The following is a 24632-nucleotide window of genomic DNA, read 5'->3' as shown; positions in this document are numbered from 1 at the left end:
CCAGATAACATGACAACTTGTCCAGTACACAGCAGTGGACTTAGGGAACTAGAAGGTTGATGAAAAGTAAGCTGTCCTGTAAGTTACCATATGTCAGTCAACTCATGGTAGTAACATGTCCCCCTCTGTTTGACCAATGTCAACTGAAATGTCCAGTGACCAATTTCATATGCTGTTGCCATGTGGTGTGTCTATGCTGATGGCGGGATGAGGGAGAGCTGGGTGTCTGGGGAAAATGAAGAGGTTTACAGAGTGCGATGGTTATTGTGAGCAGTAAAGTTTGGATTTTGGTTGCAAGAAGGGATAGTAAGAATTCGTTTTTGGTTCATTTTTAGGTTTCCGCTATGTGACTGAACTTTAATTTAAAAAAAGATCTTTACTTCCACAGGGCCCTTATTCCTCCACAATGCTTCATCCTAGATTCTTTCATTCTGGAGCGGAGGAACCAGATGGGTTCTTCTGTTCTTCTGTCTTTTTCCTGCTTCACCCGACCTTGAACTACACAGACGTCAGATCGGTTGACGTTTCTGCCTTGTAAAAAAAAATTGGCAATCTCACAGCGCATGCGTGAGAACATAACTTTTTTTTTCATTGCGGGAAAAGCTCCTTCTCTGCAGGTGCCTAAGATCATGGCATGTGCAGAAGGAGAAGTCTGAACCCCCTGGGATACGGGATGTATGAATCCCAGGAGACTACAGGCTTCCTATTCAGTCTTTACTGCTGGGTTTATGGGAAAAAAACTTTATATAAAAGGGGTAAAAGGAATGTTTTAGCTCTTCTTCTACTACTCAAGACTGAACATTGCATTACATTTATATCTGAATACAGTCCTAATACTTTAAGTCATCATTGTTTGCTATTTGTACGAAAATTAGTAAAATTATTATTGGGCAGAGATAAAAAAAGGAACATATCTACTAAACTTGATTGTTTTTTTGCATTAAACCCACGTTTACTAGTATGACAAATCATAAATATTTATTAAAATAAGTAATATATGTTTAAAGAAACTGCAGCAGCAATAAATCTGTAGTAGTTATATCATTGGTCCATGCATACAGATCAATACAGCTACGCAAGAGGATCACTTTATTAAAAAAAGGATTGTATATGTATACAATATTAAAAATATTTATGCTGAAGGACCCAACATGCTTGACCTTGTGAGCTAGGACTATGAATATTAGCACCAGAAACCTTTACTACTAAGCACTTTAATGAAAAAGTGGAATGGAGAGCATTTGTCATGAAGCCCAGCCTTGAAATAATGGTTATGAGAAGTGTAAAAGGCAACAAGTGATCAATGATTAATGCACAAATCTATTTCTCAGAAATTCAATCATTTAATATTGTAAAGTGTTCGTAACAAATAAAGTACCCCGTACTCATTAAATTGTATCCTTCACTGAAGTAACTGCAGCGAACTGAAATCTGATAAACAGCTTTTGTTTGTTGTACTTTAAATGGCCTTATGAAATCATTCTGGCAAGGTCTACAACCAAAGGGTCTGCAGAAGGCTACGTGTATGGTATTAAATAGGGAAATAAATCATTGCCCTAGCTGGCAGTTAGATAAAGTCACCCACATGGCTAGATAGTGGTTCACATGATTTTGGATGGTTATTTCCTATTGATTTATGGTGCTTAAGTCTTAAATAACTAAAATTGTTGATTATACAATGTGTATGGTTTATGATTTACCAAAGCTCAAGTTAAACTTTCTAATTAAAAACCCAAAACAAAGGGCTATGGCCAAAACTTTTTCACATTCCTGTGTCTGGTGTTTCATTATTTCCTTTTCAATATATTTTTATTGGAGCACATAATTACAGTCATTGCATCAAGCAATAAATGTAAACAACATAATAATTTAAAATGAAAGAGTTAGAGAATGAGAAAATAATGGTTCAGAGGGAAAAGAGCTATAATTTACAAGGCACTGTCCAAGGTGCTTAGATGATAAATATGAAAGACATAATTTACACTAACTATGATGACGACATCCCTACAGCACAAAATATATAATAATTACATAAGTACATTTACACATATGAATGCAATACAAAAGCCAACTAAGTAACTTCCTAGTGAGCCCCTGACAGGGTGTTTTATTATTTTGTTGTGCATTTTGGGTTAAGCTGATAGTGGGAATGCACAATCCTATGCCTGTCTTGGTACAGAAGGACAATGTGTGACATTGTGTGCCTCCCTTCCCTATTATTTCAAATACACCAGGCAAATACAGAAACTGTGGATCTGTGATGGGAAGTCTATAGTGGAGTTAGACAGAAACATGGGGCTGCCCTAATGTACAGAGTAAATATTATATGAACTAAAGGAGATGAAATCATAAACAAACTGATTCACCATATTTGTATTGCAGGTTAGTCAATGCCCGCTCACATCTGATTGGTTCCTTCAATGTTCTTTTTTATTGCGTCTTTTTACTTAGATCATGTCCACTGTGACAATACTTCTGATAAAGACAAAACATAGAACCTGCCCCTCCAGTGAATGTGTTATTGAGGTTTGTACCCAATAAAACAAAGCATATGTCTCCTTTTATCAACTGAATGCACAAACATATGGATAGTACAAGCATGTAGGTTGATGCATAGGGGGAGTCTTATATACACACATAGATTGTGACTTTACAGCTCTCCCATGCAGCACGGCATGTACCTGATTCTATCTATACAATAACTGCTGATTTTGCGTTTGTATTCCTCTCCTCATTTTATGATCGCCTCATGGAGCTACAGGAAAAAAACAGCCAAGGTCCATTAAATAGGAAATAAAGTACACACTGTGTTTATTAACACACATCGGATTTTTAGGTTTCTCAACTTGAAGTTCTACCACAGAGCATTTAAATAACAGTGCAGGATTGTAATTATACTATTTCCCACAAACAGCTCTGACAATTTAATTGTGTACTGAGCATATTGCAGTGCAGATTGGTAAACGCTTTTACACAAACTTCCCTGTCAAAAATAATGTTATGTTAGTGCTGCTAAAACAACCTTGTCTTCAGTCGTTTTACATGTTTCACAGTGATCATACAGCACAAAGTCACGTACAACATGATGAACACAAACAGTGAGACTTACCTTGTGTGGCAATATAGTGATTTGGTCTATGATAGCCCTGCAAATCAAAAGAAACATGGGGGTATTATAATGATTCTGCTTTCACTTTCTGTACCGCTTATCAATTACCGGTATATTTGTATCAAACAGTGTTTTCAGAGCAAATATCACAACACTAATCTGAGCAATATACTACAAATCGTCAAAGACTCAACCTAAACCAAGTTTTTTAACCTCTATGCTGCTCATTATTTATGTATTTTTCAGGCATGTTAAAATCTGCATTTTGACCCTTTGAGAGCAAGAACAATAAAAAGATGCTATTTGCAAATTGTGATGTCACAAGACAGTTTGTGCAACGGTCTTTTTCTGCAATAAATACATGAAAATAAAACATTTAATTCTCGTGCACTGAAACACAGTATAAATTTTTTTTTTAAATGACTTTTGTTTACTACATTGATACTAAACGTGACAAGCCAGAAAATTGCACCCCTGAAAAAACAGCAAATTTCAATAGGCTACGGTTTAAAGAAGAACTAAAGCAACAAAAGGTTCTTTATTGCACAATTGACATGCTATGAAAATTATTTTCTTCACAATGCATACTGAAACAGAGATAAATGAGGGCTTGCTTAAAAATGACATTACCGCTGGATCAGAATAGGTAAATACATTCTTGTACATCATCTGGTCAAGGATTTAATCTGTCTATTGTTATTAATTTACCTTCTGTGATTCTCTGGTCCCTCCCCCTTCATGTTTATGACGTGTTTTAGACCCAATTGCATCAATATAAGTCTATGTCTTCCCTTTGTAATGCAAGCAGATCATAGCCAGTGGAAATGGACCAGCTAAGTGCTGTACAAATATCCTGGCACCATACCTCCTCTCCTATGTACTCCTCAGCCCAGAAATGAGCAATGGTATTCTAGTTTTAGAAGGAGTTATCAAAAGCCTTGATATATGGGTATCACTCTTGTTCTGTTCAGTAAAAGAGCTGTTTTACATTTTGTTCTGCTATTTTGTCCTGTGGTGTAACACGGGGCCCTGAAAGACACATATAATTGCATGTCGAGCAGTTTAACTCAAAAATAGCTGTTGTATAAACCTAAAGTGTATCCAAACTTTAAACCCTTAAAAGCCTTTTCCAGGAATTTTTCTTTCATTTTTAGCTGATGGGCCTGCCAGTAATACATTACTTGTCCTAGAATGGCAACACTCTCTGAGTTAACTGTATCTAGATGGAGCAGCATTGTCGCCCTAGTGCTGAACACTTCCATCTCTTCTCTTCACGTTAAGTTCCATGCTAATATATTTTACTTTTCTACCAGCTCCAATAACACAGCTATTAGACATTCGATCTTGCTCCAATCATACACAAAATTGGGCATTGTAACATCAATGAAAAAATCCAGATTATTTGCTTGTATAAAATACCCTAAGATGACAATCATGGCACTTGATCATGTGTAGAGTAAGTTAGGGCATTACCTTGTGATTGACAGGCGAATCCAGGATGGTATTGACTCTACCTTGACTGCCCCTAAATAACTAAAATCAGGGGATGAAGAGGTTGAGTTTTCAAGCCAAACCCAAAAAAAACTGCTCTAGAGGCCATGCAATTTCAATTACACTGGCACCGAATAAAACAAGAAAGGGAACCCAATAACATAAGATTTTAAGTAAAATAAATTTTCATGCTGATATAGATTGATTTAACGTTATGTATGATCTTTCATTGAGTTCATTGTTATTGCTTACAATTTTGGGTTTGTTGAAACTTTGAATTACCAAACCCCATCATTACAATATCTAACAACAAAAAATGTGTTTAGAAAGTACAGTAATCAGATTTTGAATGCTTTCTTATTGTCCCCAACAAAAATGATGCAAGCAGAGGTCACAATATCACTTCACTGAAGTTTGGGAGATTGCAAGTACTTGTATTCTGAGCCTGATTTCAAATTATAGACAGGAAAAAAGAAGCACATCAGTTGATAAGTATGCAGTTGCAATAAAGCTAATCTTGGCAGGAGATAGAGTTCACAGGAAGAGATCTGGGGAAACAGTACACTCATCGCCTGCTTCATGCTTATATCTCTCTCCATGAGATCTCATGCAAGCAATGCGGGGACAAGATCTGAATGTTAAATCAAATGCATTCTTTAGAGACAAAAAATGGTACTAATTTCTGTGCTCTTTGAAGCCATTCACCACCTGCTGTCCTAAAGATATACAGTCATTTGCTGCGAGACACAGTGGCACTAATTAATGACATGTGGTAAGTTCAATGTGTAAAATAATGTGCACAAATATTAATAATTCTGAAACAAATAAAGTAATCGGTCCCTGCTGAACATTAAAAATGTGTATGCTATTTGTGAGCCAGGAAACATTGCTGAGCAAGACAAACTGTCGGTAACAAATAGCAAGGCTTATATAAATACCAAGCAGACTGTTCTTGCAGACTCTATATTCAGAAGAATATTACAAATTCAAGTAATGGGAGCTGTTTAAGTGTCTGTTCGTGGTTTTAGAAGCATTTTCAGGTTTTCTCAGAATTGTGGTAGATGCATATGAGTGAATAGGCTGCTATTATAGAGATGTTTATAGCAAAGAACAAAAACAGTGTTTCTTTATAGAGTCTTGGCAAAATGATAAGTGGTTAGGATTAAAAATTAAATGACCACAAAGCAGTCTTTGGGCTGTGATGATGAAGAACATGTGCAAATTTTTTTTTGTTCATATAAATTAATGCAAGTGTATTAGATCACACTAAAAATTTTATGAGTTTGCCACATCCAATTAGGTCCCCATAACAGTGGTGGTGTTAAAAACCATCAAAAAGGCATACATTTCTTTACTCAGTCACCATGTAACTAAATTTCTTTTCTAAACAAATATTTAGGAGTGGCAGATTTTAGGACAGATACGGGTTTGTACAATACTGATATTTACAAATAGATAGTGGAAATGAACTCTAAGATACTGCTGCCTCTGATTGCTGGTCTCCTTTGGTGTATTACTACTGTGCTGCTCACTGTTCCCTTGTTCAAGATTCTGACATGAGAAAGAAAAGCCCTAACCCCACTAAGATGACCACCGTCCTAAAGAAACATAGTGCAGACCAAGGCTTGGTTAGTCAGTACAGGGAGAATGGCAAAGTCAAATGGCAAAAGTCCGCTTCCTTGCTTTTTTTAAGGGCATAACTTCCACAGTTCAGTTTCCCCTAAATCATTATTTAACATACATAAAACATAGGTGAGTTGTTTTTTTTTAATATTTGCAGCTAGTTAATTTTTGAACAACAAAAACACCCTACATCTAATTGGCTATAAAATGTTGCACTGTTAGTACAGGGTTATACTGTTGTTTAAAATCATAGAACTTGAGGGAGAGCTTTTAGCGAATGTGGAAAAAACAGACTCAAGTATGGAGGGCAACTGTTTTCAAACTCTTGACTTTTTAAACATGTAATAAAACATCCTTGGCTGAATAACAATCACATTTCTAATGCAAGCTTATTTTTTTTTTTACCCAAAATGCAACTTCCTCCATCCTCTGTGTAATTTAATGTCTGCTACACACAAAAGGCATTAAAACGTGCCATATATAGTCCCCCTTTCACACCTTTCAGCTTTGTTCTTCTCTCTTTACTAGTCTTACAAAAAACATGTCTCTCAATTAGCTTCAGTAAAAATAACTAAATTAATTTTATTACAGGTAGACATACCCAGGTAGCCCTGTTCATTTTGCAGTATAATAGCTAAATCTTGCATTTTCTTTATAGTTCTCATTATAAATACAGTATGTAGAAAAAAGTATAAACATTGAAAGAAAAAAAAGCGTTAGGTTTACCAATGATAAATAAACATTTTTTTGAAGTGTTCTTGATGTTACATACTGTTATATTTTTTGTTAGGCCAGGGCAAGGGAGGGAATGTTGAAACCTTAGCACCAGTACAAAATCTGGGCCAAGAGCCATGAACTGGAATCCCATGCTGTTGGCTACAGACTAAGCAATCCCTGATATTTTTCCTACAACTAATGTTAAAATAAATTAAAAATAAAGCATTCGATGTGTAACCTCCTACCTCACTACATTTTTTTCTTTAATAACATTTTTTTAATTAAATTTATGGTATATAGGAATGATTTCAATTTGGGCTAGTCTGCTGGCTTTTGTCTTAATCTTTTTGGGTGTAGTTTGCCTGTAGTTGCCAAGAAGAAGCTGAGATCGGATCTTGCTGTGCTGAACATAGTGAGGATTGGTGACTGGCCAGTCAACAACCAATAATGAAATATCTCTTGCCTTTACACTGAGCTATCAATAAGAGGTTAAAGAAGTTTTATCAGCCAGCTGAAAGCTTTCTGTCTGTTTTGTTGCCAACTTTGTTGCCTGCCTTGTGGGTGGACAGTGGTTTAGAATATTTTAGATGGCAAATTATGTTTGGTTTATGGTGCTTTATTCTATATGGACTATTCTATTGGACTTATTGGTTATCAAAAAAGCCATTCTTTATAACCCTTCCTTTGTACCCATACTCATAATACCTATAACCCTGTATTATTCATTTCCTCAATCAGAAGTTAACTTATCCACAAATTTGTCAATGTTGATAACAGCATAGAGAGCATCTTGGAACCTGAAGTAACATGAAATGAGAAAAATGATGGTTCTCAAAAGGGTCAATTCTAATTCAATGTGTTATGTGTATGAATGGGACACCTTATTAGGAAAAAGCATATTCACTATAAACGTGTGCACAGTTATTCTGCTAACAGACAATTTCATTTGATTGTCTTGTCAGTGCAGCTGAAAATATTTCACATTAGGAAACTGACTGCCTCCAAATACGTTTTTTCATATTTGCAGTGCAGCTTCTATAGTTTTCAATTATAACTTGGAATGAATAGATTTATCTACAAACTCACTATTTCTCGGATAGTTCATTCTAATGTAAAACATTTGGTTAACATGATGCAATACGAACAAAGAAGTGGTGCTGAATAATTAAAGGGCTTACATATTTAATGAAATGGCTTGCTTGCATTAGAAGCACTGGTTAACAGCTGCACGCTCCTTTGAAGGGAACTTAAAAGTGTGGAGATGACAAGAGACTGCAAATCACAGCATTAGGAATTACATAGTTTTGTCACATTAATATGCAAACGGCTTTCTATTTAATGAAGAATTATGCCCAACTAGTGACAGAAGGAAATAACAGTAACTTTCTATATGCATTTATCAGTGTGTGTAAAGAAAACCTCACACTAGAAGATGCCAATATGTGCAACAGTGAGTTTAGCACTATTAGGTTATTAAGCAAGGGCCCTGCTTTATTACACTGTAATGACAGAGTATTGATTTATTGTATGCGTGCAGCCAGCAGTTGAGTCTTAAACCTTCCTATAAAAAAAAGACTATGTGTATAATTCCCTATGTTTTTATTCACCTGATCTGCACTAGAAGAAATGTAGAGAAGCGTTTTCCCCAGAAATGGCATGAATTTTCCTTCTCCTGTTACATACGTCAGATGAATATTGCTCGAGATGAACAGTCATGCTTGTCTCGGGAAAGAATCTGATGTGTACAAGGGTTACCCGACGTTGTTCATTGGTATATCAGGACGGATACATAAATTACCGGTTGGGAACGTCGGCTCATCCTCTACTTTATATAGAACAGAATGGGCACTGTGTGTACAGCTCTCATTAATTCATCTGTCACTGAAAACAATCATGATGGTTGAAATAGCATTATAATACCATTTGTGCATAGGCCATCCTAAACATGACCAATGATCTTGCTTTTTCACCACAGGTATGGGCACAAAGCCTAGTTCACAGTTTCAGTGGAGCACACAGAAATAACTGAAAGCTAAAGATAGAATTCAATTCCAGGAGTTTATTGGTAAAAGTGTGTAACAGCATTTTCAGTAGGACTGAAAATCTGTTTCATTCTGAACAGCATCTTAAAATTTATTGTAAGTGTTCTGTCTAAGCAAGCTTACAAAATGAGATTTAATACATTATACTATAGTTCAGCATCAGTCAGTGCTGAAAGTTAATAAGTGGCAATGTCACTAAAAGTGCACTTACGTTGCAAAACCAACTCCCCCCTAAAAAAAATCACGTTTTGCATATTTCTAATCCAATATTGTTCTAGTCTCCATCTCTATATTCCTCTAAGAAGCAGTGCAAGAAACCTCTTTTAACATTCATACTGGTCATCATATTAATAACCCATCCCTTATCTATTCTTAGCTAAACCAGTGCTCTGGCCTTGTCATGTTTTAAATCCTTATTTTTACAAACAAATTTTAAACATATCAAAAGAAACTGAAATTTTAGGTTTGTGATAGAGCCTCTTAAAAAGCCTTCATGTGATATTCTTTAAAAAAATAAAAAATAAAAAAAATAAATAAATATATATATATATGGAAAACAAGATTAAACAGGATATGATATACTGATAAATAAAGTTTAGTATACATACATCAATATAGTTTCCATTGATATAGTCTGAGCTGGCTTCATCTTCAATACTCTGCAGTCTCACTCTGGAATGGTCATCTGCAACAGATTTAGAGTAACTCTTTTAAACACTTGACCAACATTTAACACTATGTCTATGACTTTATTTTTTTCAGGAATGAATTAACAATGCATATGAGTGTTCGTATGTGATAATAAAAACCAATCATTGTATTATATCTCATACACGGTCAAACTAGTAACCACAAAAGCATAATTTCAATACAGTTCATGCTTTTATGAAATGTCTATATACTGGTTGAAATATTCTGGGAACAACAAAGTAAGAAAATAGAAAAGTAGACATGCCTTTTATTTTTTTTAACTCCTGATAGACAATCTAAGCACTTGCCTAAGATACATAGACAACAAAAGAGATGTCAGGATTGATTTATTCCATATAATGATACAAGCAAACACCCTTCTGTCTTCAAATGTTGACTTAATCAGAAAACAGAATCTGGCAGCACCTCTGACTAAGCCAGAGCAGCGGTCAAGGAACAGAAGTAAGGACTAATGTAAAAAAAAGTTTTTAAGAAACATTTTGATTTTGATTTATCATCTTATATGAAACCTGCTATTAAATAATTGCTAAATGCTACAATTATACAATTAACGACTAACTATATTCCACAGATGCATTGCAAATAAAATATATATATTTGTAATGTTACACAATGTAACTGAAGTTTCTATCTGGGAAAACTCCCTTCTGAATTTAGACCTTAGTTTTTAGAGATTAGACAAAGATGTGGACGATTTGAGAATTTCTGTCTTCCAAATTAGAAAAGGTGTAAACATCTCTGAGGCATAGCACATTTCACAAATCCAAGGCTTTATAACTAATATGTGAATTAAAGGGATGTACCATTGTAACAAGTTAGATTATCTGGCTTACCCAGTTTCTGAATAACTTTGGAATGGAATTAGCAAACTTAAGTCTTCCCAGATTCCCAGAAGGTCTGCTGAGTTAAATTAAAATGGGTCTTGGCCCATTGCTCTGAGCTAGCTGCTTTTGCTCATTGTAATAAATTACTTTTCTTCCTGATGGCACAGTTTCTTATTACGTATTTCCCTTACATGGTGATAAGACACAGCCTAGTTCCTAATGCACCACAGGGCTTAATTATGCTCTGGTATCAAAAAGTCAACAGTGTTAGCAAAGTGACAGTCAGTCTCATGTAATGCTGAATGCAACAGATCTGTATTTTAAATTATTGGTATGCCAATACTGTTCTAGCTCACTGGCAAACAACTGAGTTGAATACATCATTTTGGTGTCCAGCAGACATTGATTACGCTTTGGAAGATCACTACCTTATCAAAAAAGTGTAGTAGTGGAAAGTGAATTATTCAAACCATATTTCAAATGCAGTTATATAATGATTATCATAATTATAACACTTATATAGCACTGAATTCAGTCTAGCGCAAATCCTAAACCAGAAAAGTAATTCCCAGGGGTAGCACCACAACTTCAACTATTTTCCTGTGTCCTTCTTCTTTATTTCAGGTAGATCCACAAAAATATGTTTACAGCTCTTAACTTTACATCCAGTTGTTTTTAAAATCAGTTCATGGAATGTTTGTTTAATATAGTCTTAAAAGTACCAAAATCCTAGTGTATCCTAATTTCAGATACATCCATCTAGCTAAAAATCCATCGAAATCCTATTAAATGGAATTTAAACAGTGCACACAGATATTAAATAGATGGTTCGAATACAGAATACTACAGTCACTAATTACTAAAGCATGATTCATCATTAAAGGGCATAAATAATTGTGTTTTTGCACTTCCTTTCTTTACATAGTATAGTATATAAGATTACAAAAATAAAAACAAATGTAAAAATGATATATTTTTCTTTTTTGACAGGTAAATATGGTAATACATTAGTTTAGTGTTCTCCCTTACAGCCAACAGGGGCTATAGTTTCCTTTTCATGTTTAGCATTATATCTTTGCAGACATATTGGTGGAAATAACTTTCAGGTAGTATTTGTAAAAGATATAAGAACGATGTGATGACATCTCACCTGGACACTGTAATATAAAAAAATACCGTATATACTCGAGTATAAGTTGACACGAGTATTCGCCAAGGTACCTATTTTTACCTTGGAAAAGAGGAAAAGATTGAATGACTCGAGTATAAGCCGAGGGTGGGAAATGCTGCAGCTACTGGGAAGTTTCACTTCTACCAGTGAGGTTCCCTTCTTTTTATTTAAGTTAGGGTAATTAGCTTTCCCAAAAAAATTGACCTTAGACTACATTAATGACATATGACTATGGTAGGGACATTAGATTGTGGACCCCTTTGAGGGACAGTTAGTGACATGACTATAGACTTTGTACAGCGCTGCGTAATATGATGGGGCTATATAAATACTGTGTAGTAATAATAATTTATCAGATGATTAATATATGATTAGTAACTAATCATATATTAGTCATCTGATAAATTATGCATCATTAGTTGATATAACTTACTTTACCTTTTCATGAAAATTTATTTTACAGTACTGTACTGTTCAGTATAGTATTACAGTATAATATAATAGTATGAATACAATAAAGTTTGAAACACAAAATCATGTCAAAATAATACATGTATAAAATTAAAAAAAAAATTTAAATAAATATTATACTCATACTATTATATTATACTGTAAAATAAAAGTTCATGAAAAACAATGTACCGCTTTTACACATATAAATCCACTGTATTGCATTCAATACAGTTATTTTGTATTGAATGCAATACAAAAAGATTTGAGTTTTCTGCCCCGCCCTGAACGGAACGTCCGCACACACTGACGGCACCAGGAACTCCCGGTGACTCATCCGGTGCAGAGAACACCGATGGGGGGAAGGAAGAAGACGCGAAGGATGATGGGAGGACACTGGCAGATCAGGTAAGCAGGTTTGCGGGGGCAGGAGCGGGAATCGGCTGGCACAGGGTGCTTTTCTAGAGGGACCCTCCAGGATGCACCTGACTGGAGTATAAGCCAAGGGTGACTTTTTCAGCACATTTTGGGTGCTGAAAAAGTCAGCTTATACTCGGGTTTTTACATTACTATTTTGCACTCTTTTGAACTTTTAATTTATATTAATATATGGATATATATAGGATACTTTAGCTTTGTTTTAAAGTGGTATTGGTTCAGATGTGTGAGAATTTTCCATACACATGTGGTAAAATCTTGGGATAATTAGGTTGACTGTATCCAACCAAAAGGTGAACTGAACAGCCAATCGTTTGGCATAACATAAAAAGTAATGAGAAACATTTCTTAGTTCTATTGGTTGTACAAACAAACGTTCCCTACGTCCTAATAGAAACACTATTTATACAAGTGCAGAAAAAGCTAAAGCTTATTAGCCCGCCATACTGAAATTGTAAATTCATAAAGTAATAATATTTTATTATTCAAACCTGTTTTATCCCCCTAGTTTTTGCACAAAAATTTGTTTTAGCCCTGTTGAGAACAATATAACCTTTGAAGAGGAAATTGATTCTGATTTTGTGAGTTTGCGCATAATTATCTATACGGCAGGAAGTTTTTAAATCTATGCCTGCTCTTTGGGCTAAGATGATTTATTTAACAGGCACAAAATTTGTAACCTTTTCTTCTGAATGATCTACGGATGTTTCACATTTGTAAAGGTTATAAATTTGCCTGTGTAATGAAATCTCTAATTTTAGTCTGCAATCTCTCAGACAAAAAACCTTAACCTAAGATAAATGGGTTCATAATTATCAGGTGCTCCATACCTCGAATCGCCACAAAATGAACACAAAAAACACAGTTCCATCCCGATTCTGCATTTCAGAGGGTTAATCCACATATTTAATTTGCTAAACTCGGCAATAATTAGGCAAAGATAATATTGCTCATAGGGGCTTAAAATTTAATTGTCCTCCAAATGCACATTGGGAATTTTTTCTGGTCAGTCAAAGCAGCCACTGCAATGGAATCATATGCGGTGCCACTATCATACTGTCAACACTTACATGCTATGATATTCCCATATCTGTTCTTCATTCTGTTCTCGTCTTTCTTTGCTGACTCCCACGGTGCTGTCTGTCCTTCAAAGAAGCTCTGAAAAAACAAATGAGTCACAAGACATTATGCCACATAGAAGGAAGGGAAAATCCACACTCCAAGGTTAGGAGTAGAATTGCAGCGATGACTTCTTAATAGAACTAGAAAAATGCCAGCTTGACTAAAGTAACAGAAATGACTGCCTCAGTTGTTCACAAGATGATTTAATTATCTGGAGATCTAACCGAACAATCATGTATGCTTCATTTGAGCAATACGCAAGGTACAATTTACGTTGTCACTATCACACATGCCTTTCAAAGCAGTGCCACCCAAGCTTCCTCTTTAGATAATGAGCCAAGAATAAACTGTAATGGGAACATAAATGGAGATCGACAGTACAGCATTCTGACAAGTTGACTGTTAAGCTGTGCATGTGCTAGACATTGTGATAACAAAATACTGTCCATTTCCAGGCACAATCAACAGGCATCATCGTGTTTTTAGGCTCACTTGTGCCATTAAAACAATGGATAACAATAGTTGACTATTTTGTATATGCACATTAAGAACGAGAGTGCGCAACACTGTTTAATGAATACTACATAAATCTATGTAAATGGCTAATAGGCCAGTGACAGCAGCCTAACTGAAAACTTGAACTGCAAAAAATATTAAGGTGTTTTTACTACTTTAACAAACTAATCGGGAAGGTCAGCCATTTATTCCACACAGCTGGAGAAGCACAAGTTACCCAGCTAGATAAACAGATGACAAAACAGATAGTAAATATGGAATTTTTACCACAATATTAAGGTGTTAGGATGGGAAGGAATAACAATTTTTACCAATCCTGTATTATTCTAGGAATCTTTACTGGGGAGATTTTCTCTCTTCCTGTTACTAGTAAGAAATTCAAGGGTAATAGCCTTGAATCCCTTATCTTTCAATCAAAGCTTTTCCACCCATTCCTGGGTTCCCAATTAATAGAAATATGGGGTAAATTTACAAAACAAGTTTAGATTGTTCACTTAGCAAAATAATTTTTAAATAATTTTAGATTGTTCACTTTTAACCACAATGTAAGGGAACTTTCTCTAAGCTTTGAGAATCTGGATGTTTAGTAGAAGTTCTCATCCAAGATGATAATTCATTTTGTTGGGTAAACAGACTATATTCAATTATCAAATAACCCCCAATGTTTTCTCTTGCCAAGCTCTTAGTCACACATATGCCCATCCAATAAAGCACAGACTGGAAATGTCAGACCTGTATTTTCAAAGGTTTATACATGCTTATGGTATGGCCTCCCATTAACCAGTTCTCTAGGTGGTCTTCAGCAGTGACCCTAACTAAACTCTGCTGCTTGTCCTCCTCCATTCGTTGAATTAACTCCTAACTCAACACCAGCATAAAATCATTGGTATCACAGCTCTCGATCACCTGGATCCCTCTTTACGAAAGTTAATTCCAGCACCCCGAGTGGAACTAAATCTACAGTCATGCTGTTAACAGAAATTTAATAACCTGACACAGAAAACTAAGCTTTGTTAAGAAAATATGTAAACATCCATACAGCTATGATAAAAATTGTCAGATATTAGCCTGTCTGATGCTTTTTGTCGATTGAATTCATCAGGGGAACTGGTGAAATCAATCGACTAAACACATAAAACTAACAGCTGGAGTTTTTTTGGGGGGAATTCTTGTTTTGATATTGTAGGGCTGATTTATTAAACCCTCCAAGACTGCTTGAGAAGATACACTTTCATCAGTAAACCTGGGTGATCCAGGAAACCTGGAATGAATGTCTTAAAGGTAATTTGCTATTTATTAGCAAATGTTTTCAACCCAAGTTCACTGATGATAGTCTATCTACTCCATATTAAATCATTATTAAATCAGGCCCTGTGACTGTACATTGGCTTCCACTCAGGGTGTAGGAATAAAATTTGCTATAAGAGAAGGTAAAAAACATTCCAGGCTCTGATCACCTTATAATAATCTGGAGTTAAGGTTTAAAAGAGAACTAGGAAGAGTGTCATTCCCACCCTCTCTATACCTAAGGAATATTGTGTAACCTCGTCTATAATAAACACATGACAAATCCTTGAGGATTCATACCCAGTGCCTGAAATAATTGTTTTGTATGGACAGTGGAAGACAGTTACAACATATATATTGATGTGCAACTGTTCTGAACAACTGGTACTTTTGTCAACCCCAAAAGAATTAAAACAAAATCTATCCTATCCTGGAGAATGTTTATGTAATGCCTTTCTATACAGGACAGCTTCTGGTGAAACAACTCCACATAAAAAGACAACTATACAGGTTCAAGATGTTGTCCTCTGGATCAGGTCACAGTGGGTTGTTTAGAGCTTTATATCTGAATTTGTAGAGTGGTATAAGCGTGTTTCTGTCCAAATAACTTTGAACAGTATTATCAAAGATGGTTATTCCTCCCTATCCTATGGCATATAACAAATATGGCAGAAAGGCAGTTAAAACACATAACCTGTTGAGTAACTTAGAAAGGTTTAGCGGTATAAATCTAGCAATGAGACAATAGAAAGTTCAAACAAGGTTTATATTAGGGATGACAAAGGATCAGTTCAAATTGTTTTGAACATTTGCAGTAAGAATGAAAGGTTTTTTGTTTTCTTTGCCACTGAAGATCAGAGTAGTGCTCCGCATCACAAAACCAGTGATTACAGCCACCACAAGATTCACCTATCTGGGATTTTGTGGGGGTGTCTCAATGATGTAGGATAATATTAGGATTACTCATTAATTATTATTATTAAATACATTTGTAATGCTTAGCTTATCCTTTCTAGTCAGATAAGGAATAGATAATATAAAAGCTATATGATACAAAATATAAAGGTAACAATCAAATAACATTAAAAAAATGACTTGATGTTTGGAATGTTTCTAAATATAATGTATTTTGGTAAATATTTTTATTGGTGGTTGTACATAAACCAGACTGTTTAGTTTCAGATAGAAATATTTAGGGACACTTGAAGTAGACCCCTCCTGGTGGGAGGGAACAACTTATTTTAATCTAATGGGATACCTCATTGTGCCATCATACAAATTTGGGAGCAAGGTCACTGAGAATAAGACCAGTGTAAGGTCACATAGAAGACATAAAGCAAGGCGCTCAAGGTGCCGTCATGCTTTCCTGTGTGGGAATGTAAACTAAACAGAATATGGCATACCACTGACAACTGTTTGTTTGTGAGTATTCTTATAGAGAAAAAATAGCTTGCCAGTGGCAGTGCTGTCATGGTGTAACCCCATGATTAAAAAAAAAGTCACATATTCCCTATTGGTCACCACTGGTTCCTCAAGAATATTTTAATTATTCAGTTTTACAATTTTCTAGAAAGATGGATTTTAGTAGCATGGTGATAGGCTTCTAAGCTTTTCATTTCAACTTTATCATTTTGGAAACTCAGAAGCTATGTAAACTAAAAGATTTATAGTGCCATACCTTTAACACTATGAAAATATATGTATGTTTGCTAACACTGAGTGCAATAAAGCTGAGACTCTGTCTTCTTCCAAGTAAACAGACAAGAATTATAGTTTGTCTATGAAATTGGCAATGAACTTGAATACTTAATTATTCAAATGACATAAATACTATCTATATGAAAATAAAAGCTGTATTTATAATTAACAACGGGTGCATTATAATTACATACAAAATCATTTGCATAATTTAAGCAGCTACAAATAGAAGAAAGGTTTTTCATGTCCATTTAATGGGAAATAATAAAATATAAAAGGATTGAAGAGGTTATTTAGAGTAAAGTGATTAATTTTTTTCTCCCTGAGAAACTGCTCCACTGCTCATTTTGTTGGAGTGAAATCATCAGATAAAATATAAATAAAAACACGCTGATTGTATTTTGTCTGGAAAACTAGCACACGCACTAAATGAAGAAAATAAACATTACAATGAAAAAGCGAACACACTGTTAATAGAATAAAAGTGTACGGCTGAATGATGGCAAAAATATATATTAAAATTTAAAGTAAAAAGAAAATAGTTTGGCATGTTTGCCACAAAACATAATTACATCTGATAAACTTTAAGATTTACTTAACTCTGCCAAGTAGCATAACCAGCTCCCTAACATTGGGGATTTTCACTAAAGTTGAAGCAATACTAGTTAGTCAAAGCCCCTGTGAATGAAAAGAAAAGGAGTAGCAGCACACTTATGAGGATATCACACTGCTCTCTTTTTAATGAGCTCACTAGGGTTTGTGTTTTCAGAAATCCGCATTATCCAATGAGTAACTCCATAATAAGTTTTAAAAATCGACTTACATTTCTATGTATCTGAGTGTATTCCTTTCTAGATTTTATTTCATTATATATTATATTCTATTTTCAAAAATAATGCTTTGTCATATCTTTGCACGTTTAGAGCACCTCAATAATTATGCCAAGTTATTTTGCTTTACATAAGAAACTCAAGAGGGGGTAGGTTGCTCAGACTAAAATGGTTTAGAAACAGCAAGTCACTACACACTTTGCAAGCTGAAAGGGGAAAACAAAGGGGGTCCAGCATTATGATTTTGGTAGTTTATTAGGGAGCTGTAAGGCCCTGATTCAGCAACATTACTCACCAGACACCAGTCCTCCAATCTAAAGACACACTCTTTACCTATAGAAAGCACCCTCTCAGCCTCGGGGGACTGGTTGCGTTTCCCAGCACACGATTACCCCCAGGACTTAGTGAGCAAGGGATGGTGTCTGGGGAAGGGCTGACAAAGGACCAGGAGCCCGCAGATAACACAGTACCAAGATTGCAGCAGAGACAAGTACAGAATCACTCACAGGGTCAGGAACAGGCAGGGTCAGCAAAAGTAAAGCACACGAATACACACCGGCAGCAAGTCAGCCTAGCTTAACACTACAAAAGGCACTGGTGACTGGGAGCGGAGAGGCTATAAAGTCCTAGTAACCAATGGCAGCACATGATAGAGTCAGGAACTGATAAGACTCTAAAATCCCATTTAGCTGTGCACAGCCAAGGAGTATGTGATGAGGATGCTGGTAAAATACATCAGGCTGCACAGCTAAAGGGAAGCAGGGGCTGCAGCTATTTCTTTTTTTTTCCTTGCTGCTGCAAGTGATATTGCTGGACAAAATAAGCTGTCTGGGATATGGTGGAGGCGCACAGCAAGGAAATGCCAGCACGATTCCTAACAGGAGCTATATCTTTTTCATTACTTTAACAAGTTTTTAGTTTAGTTTTAAATTTTACTGGACCACAGCTTTATAAACTAAAGAACAGTTATAGTGGATGGATTACTTTTTCTAACCTGTGAGAAAAATTGCAAGCTGTACTGTGTCTGTAGAAAACAGTATTGGCCCTCTAGGCTGCTTACTCCGAATCTGGACCATTGCACATTTTCACAACAAAGTGTAAAGTGTTTTTCATTTCACATGAAACTGGGAAGGTTTGCTAACACTGCTTAAAATTTTAGAGAAGCAGTGTAAAATTGCAATTGACCTTATGAGTTCACCAAACTTTTGATTGGATGAACACTTCACTTGGATGGGCTTTTTTGCATGTACTGAACCTACAGTAAGTAACAAAATACTTTTAATTGTGTATTTAACAGACAAAAAATGGGCAAATAAGTTCATTCTAGCATTTATATACATCTGAGGGTTCATTTATAAATCTGATATAGATCTGTTAGGAGTTATGTTTCAGGTTTGGTCTAAGGAAATATTAAAAATAAGGGTAAAGTCAGGGTTACAAGTCAATCAATTAACTGTTTCTCTTTTTTGGCACCTAAAGCTTTGCATTAGACTCTGAGTGCTCAATTTTTAACATACCAACAATATGAACAAATTTATCTTATTGACTACTCTGTTCTTTAGGTGTTTTTCTTACCAATTCAAGTTTCCTTCTATTTACCCGTCACACACTTCTAATACATATAAGGAACTGAGAATTAAGTTATATCATTAAAGGCATCCTCTGTTTTGGAACAGGGAAGATGCGGTTAGGATATGACTTATTCAGAATTTCATTTTTACTAAGGTGCAAATATCCATTAAAAAAAAATCTAAACATCCACACTATGCTGGGACATTTCTTCTTTCCAGTCTTAAGTCTCTGCCAATGTGCTTTGTAAGGCTTGAGGTTTTTCTAGTATTGCATGCTCATTTATGACGCCTCAATTTTGGATTCTACTTCATCTTAAAGTAGTTTTTAATGCATGTCTTCATAAGGTGACAAATGCAAGTATATTATTTAAAACAAATGGGAGTGACCATACCCTAAAATAACTGGATTTAGAACAAAACTACCATCTTCATCTTGAGTTGATAGTTTAGAGTACATTTTACATTTACATTTCTTTTTAAAAATGTATTTTACCCCCGAGTACATCTGCAAAAAGTCATAAAGCAGTGGAGGAAAGGTCGAAGTTTAGGAATGACTAAAAATTGAATTGAATTATCTATCTGCATAAACCACTGATATACTTTAAAAATCTTAATTTACCATTCAACTGTTCATTATTTTTGTGTCTTTTTTTTATACTTTAAATCAACATGTAAATGTAATCTCAAAAATGTATTTTGTAGTACTTATATGAATAGACATATGTATGGAAACACCAGGTTTGAGAAAGCTGTAAAGTTAGATTTAAAGGTCTAGTCTGTATTTTCTGCCAGCATATGGAAAGACTCCCAGAAATGAGTAACACTTGAGAAGCCAGAATGTAGTGGACAATTCAGGATGGATGAGAGTGCTGATATTTATTGGCAGAATTCAAAATGCACACTTCCATCAGTAAAAAAAAAACACACGATAAAGTAACTTAACACAAAAAAACTTGCTGGATTTATGCAAAAAAGATGTATATCACTATAGACCATTCACAGTAAAAAGTTTAGACTGGATTCAAAAATAATTACAAATGGGTTTACTTTAAGAGAAAGGGCTAGTTGATTGATTTTACCCAAGGAAAGAACACAAGAACAAAAGTGTAGCCATTTGCAATACCAACCAATCACTTGATACAATAAGGCAACAATTATGATTAGTAACAGGCATCAGTTCTACTTTTATTCTCCTTTTCTGTTTCCCAGTTTCATTGAATCAGCCACTGGACCCTATAATTATTTCACGTTTTCAAAAATGTCAACGTAAATATAATTATTACAGGATTTTTAGGAATTGAGAAAAAATGGACACTCACTCTAATCCTGACCTACAATCTGAAATCTGTCCATTTCTATATTTTATTCTTTAGCTATCATGCACAAGTTGTATGGATAAAACCTTTGCCAGCTTAGGTCAGTTTACTTTAGGAGAACAGTAATCATCAGTTACAATGGCTTAACCTTTATTACTACTGAAATAGCCTTAAAAAGTATAACCTTTCTTATACTTGTTTAAAAAGGCTGTTTTCAGAACAAATTGGTATATCGGAGCAAATAAAGTAGGAAAAGGCTATTTTTAACTATAGACACATCTGTTCTAACACTCTGCAAGACAAAGCGTATATCAGAAAAAACACAGCAAAAAGTTATAATGCAAACTGAAGAATGGATGATCTCCTGATTTTCTCTATACAAAGGTCTAGTATCTGAAGTCAAAGTAAAATTACTAAATTACAAAAGGTATAGGCCTCAATGGAAAAGGTTATAATTTGGAGCACCACCTGAGTCTTCCAAAACCTACATCATCACCGAGAGTTCCACAGCACAAATCCATAATATACCTGCTTTTCAAGTATTGGGTGCTCAAATATTTAGAGATCAGCAATGCTGTCAGGGTGCAAATATAGGGTTGTAGCAGTCTAAATTGTTTTGGTCAGTTGTTCCTGCTGGTTAGTCCCCAAACTAAACAATATAGGTAGATTAAAAGTCTGACCGTTATTGGTAATACAGGGGGCATCAGTGGACAACTTATGGCTAGGATGCTTCATAATACAAAATAAGCTCACATTCCAAGCAAAAACTATTTTCCTAAGAATAATTGAAGCATGCATAGAACTGTTCCTGATGGAAAAGTTCCAGTGGTGTTTGGTAAGGTAACTAACCAATGTATCAATCTTATTATTCTCCTAAATGTGTGTAATGGAGCATTTAATTTTGTTTTTAGATGCTATTATTTAAATTCTTGCTTTAACTTTCAGGATCAAGACAACTGAATGTCAACTAGAAATCAGCCAGTTCTATACTTACAAAAAAAAAAACAGAAAATCATGAACTTATGTTGCTGTAGGACAGAATGCAGTGAGGAACAGAAATATTAAAAACAGAAACAGACCCACCAACCCGAAAAGTTCCGTTTGTTCTTAGAGAGTGAGCCTGGTTGCAGGGTCTATACAAAGCTCACTGTGGGGATCCTGTGAGGAAAAGCTTACAGAGTGAGGATCCTTTTCAAACTATGCAAAGATTTGTGAATATGTCTTTTCCTTGTGTGTGAGCCAATTTATGCAATATTTTAATAGTATCCGATTAAAAAAGTACAAATGTATAAATATGCAGCAACTTAAAATTAATAATAAACCATATCTATATTTAATACCCAACATATACTGTGCATGAATAGATCATTTTAGCTTACATTTTCTGGTAAAAAAACGTATTGTATGCCAGGTATTACAATCTAATACGTGTGTCATTTCCCTGCCTTGCAGGATTTCTGTAACCTTTTAAAATGGTTACTGCCATTTACTATGCTCTCTTCCTATGCAAAACCTCATTTGTGACTTCTAAACTGCAAATGGTTCACAGCTTTTGAAACAAACTATTTTTCAGAAGCTGAGAGAAGAGGAAAAAATATAAATCAAATCAGAAAAGCGGCAATATAGTGAACAGAAACTCTATTCTCCATTTCTGACACAGTTTTTCCTTTTGACAGTTGCCTCTCTGATCCTACCTTATCTCTATTCTGCTACAATAGTGCACATAAGATCAAAAGAGGGAAAGCAAAAGTAAATCATTTATTCGGTAAAAGCCTGGGGCTTAATTCATTAGTGCTTAGAAATATCTCCTTAGATTCAGACCTACTCCCATAAAGAATGGTAATTTAACAGGTGTTTAAAGCTTACTTGTAATGAACACTTTAATTATTGAGCAAAAAAGAAATACCATGATTTCTGGAGCTGAGAAAAAGCAGCAAAGAAACTAACGTATCATTTTCAAAAACAGGAATAAATAGGGCCTGCAGATGCAATGTGATGAGATGCCAATGTGAAGACAAATTCACTGAATAACTGCATTTTACTTCTGACTAGAGTGTAAATATTTATGTGTTATGGACACATAACACACACAAAATGAGATCAGTGAAATTTTGGTAAAAAATTTAATATTACCTCAGACTAATATCATATCTTTGTATTAGTTTAAAGATTTTAATGGGCTCATCCAAGACCCAAAATATTTAAACAAAATTATTTTAAACAAGCAGACTTAAAAAAAGATTTATAATTTCCCCTTTCCTTAAATCTACTTTTCTTTGTTTAGTTCTGACTTTTAGGATTATGGAGATCACTTATTGCGGACAGTAGATTCAGCTAAGTAATCTCCATTATGCACTATGCATACAGCGGCCCATCCTGCTCATCACACATGGGCCAAATTGTATAGTCACTGAAGCCCCACAGAGTTCTTTTCGTCATGTGTAGAGGAGAGCTAGTTTTAAAACTTTGACAGATTGGGCCTGATTTATGAAAGTTCTACAAGGCTGGAGAGGATACACTTTCATCAGTGAAGCTGAGTGATTTAGTAAACCTGGAATGGATTTCGTAAAATCATTTTCTATTTGCTAGCAAATGTTTTGAATCCTGGACCAGGTCCATTTCAGATTTGCTAGATTACCCAGCTTCACTGAAGAAAGTGTATCTTCTCCAGCCTTGGAGAGCTTTCATAAATCAGGCCCATTGTGTGAGTGGTTTCTTCTTCTGGCCTTTTTTTCCTGCTTCCAGTTGGCTTCACAATAGTCTCAAATACAGAGGAACACAATTGATGTGCCTAATCGCAGTCCTTCATTAGCAACCAATGTGAGTTGTGGTTAAAGGCAATTGCATTCAAGTAATTTCAAGCAGCCAAAAACAACTATGGCTGCAATCCACAACCACTTCCTGCACAAAGCTGTTCCCAAGCTGTTTGGGAGTAAGTTGAAGCCTGTGGCAGACTGCTGCAGTCAATCTAGGGTCTTAAATTAGACTTACTGTTTTCCAACATCTAAAAAAGCACAGGAGAGGCCTTGCAGTTGTTTTCATTAAGTGATGTGGGGTGTTCTTCGTATTCAAAGATTGAACAAGCAACAGTATCATGTGTGCCCATGATACTAGGGGGGCCAGCCTAATTTAACTTGAGAGCCACTATAGCACAGACACATTTATGCCTACATTAGCCAAGTGAGTCTCAAAACTGGAACATAAATAAATAAAAAAAATAGAAATAAAAGAAGTTGACCTGGTCTGACAAATCATGTTTTCTTTTATATCAAATGAATGACTATCATTTTTGAAAGAATAAGCCAGCCAAAACTTTGTGACTTGATGGACTTGCTGATATCATATTGGTACCAGACACACATTCAGTCTTTTGGAGACAATGCTCAATGGTTTAGAGTTGTTTTGTCAGCACAAAGGGGCCTCAATATTATTAGGCAGGTGGTTTTAATGTTTTGACTGATCAGTGAATAGTCAAAGGAGAAAGAGAACTTTACCACATTATGAGCACTTGGCAATCTTCAAACAGGTTGGATGAAAATATGTAGCAGTCTGCACAGACAAGCAACATCTAGTATGCAGCAAAAAGTAAGTATAATGCATAACATGATAGCACCGTTTATTGATTCCCACTCATTTGTCAAACAGACTTGCTGACTGACTTTCCCTCAAATGCAAAATGTTATTCAAGAGCTCAGGGGAATTGCCTGTAAATCGTA

The 24632-nt window shown here is 35.2% G+C and overlaps 1 protein-coding gene across 10 annotated transcripts in view; it reads right to left on the bottom strand.

The window, feature by feature from the left end:
- PTPRM (protein tyrosine phosphatase receptor type M) overlaps nt 1-24632 on the bottom strand; it is a 416833-nt gene that overhangs the window by 53331 nt on the left and 338870 nt on the right. For all 10 annotated transcript variants that reach the window (XM_072411414.1, XM_072411419.1, XM_072411415.1 and 7 more), the window contains 3 exons: nt 13647-13734; nt 9591-9667; nt 3110-3146 (listed from right to left, as the gene is read on the bottom strand). In XM_072411414.1, the coding sequence (XP_072267515.1) occupies nt 3110-3146; nt 9591-9667; nt 13647-13734 (202 nt within the window). The remainder of the gene's footprint in view (nt 1-3109; nt 3147-9590; nt 9668-13646; nt 13735-24632) is intronic.

The sequence above is a fragment of the Pyxicephalus adspersus genome, chromosome 5 (genome assembly GCF_032062135.1).
Source record: "Pyxicephalus adspersus chromosome 5, UCB_Pads_2.0, whole genome shotgun sequence".
Lineage (NCBI taxonomy): Eukaryota > Metazoa > Chordata > Amphibia > Anura > Pyxicephalidae > Pyxicephalus > Pyxicephalus adspersus.
The sequence above is the reverse complement of the archived record's forward strand: the minus strand, read 5'-3'. Positions and strand labels throughout refer to the sequence as shown.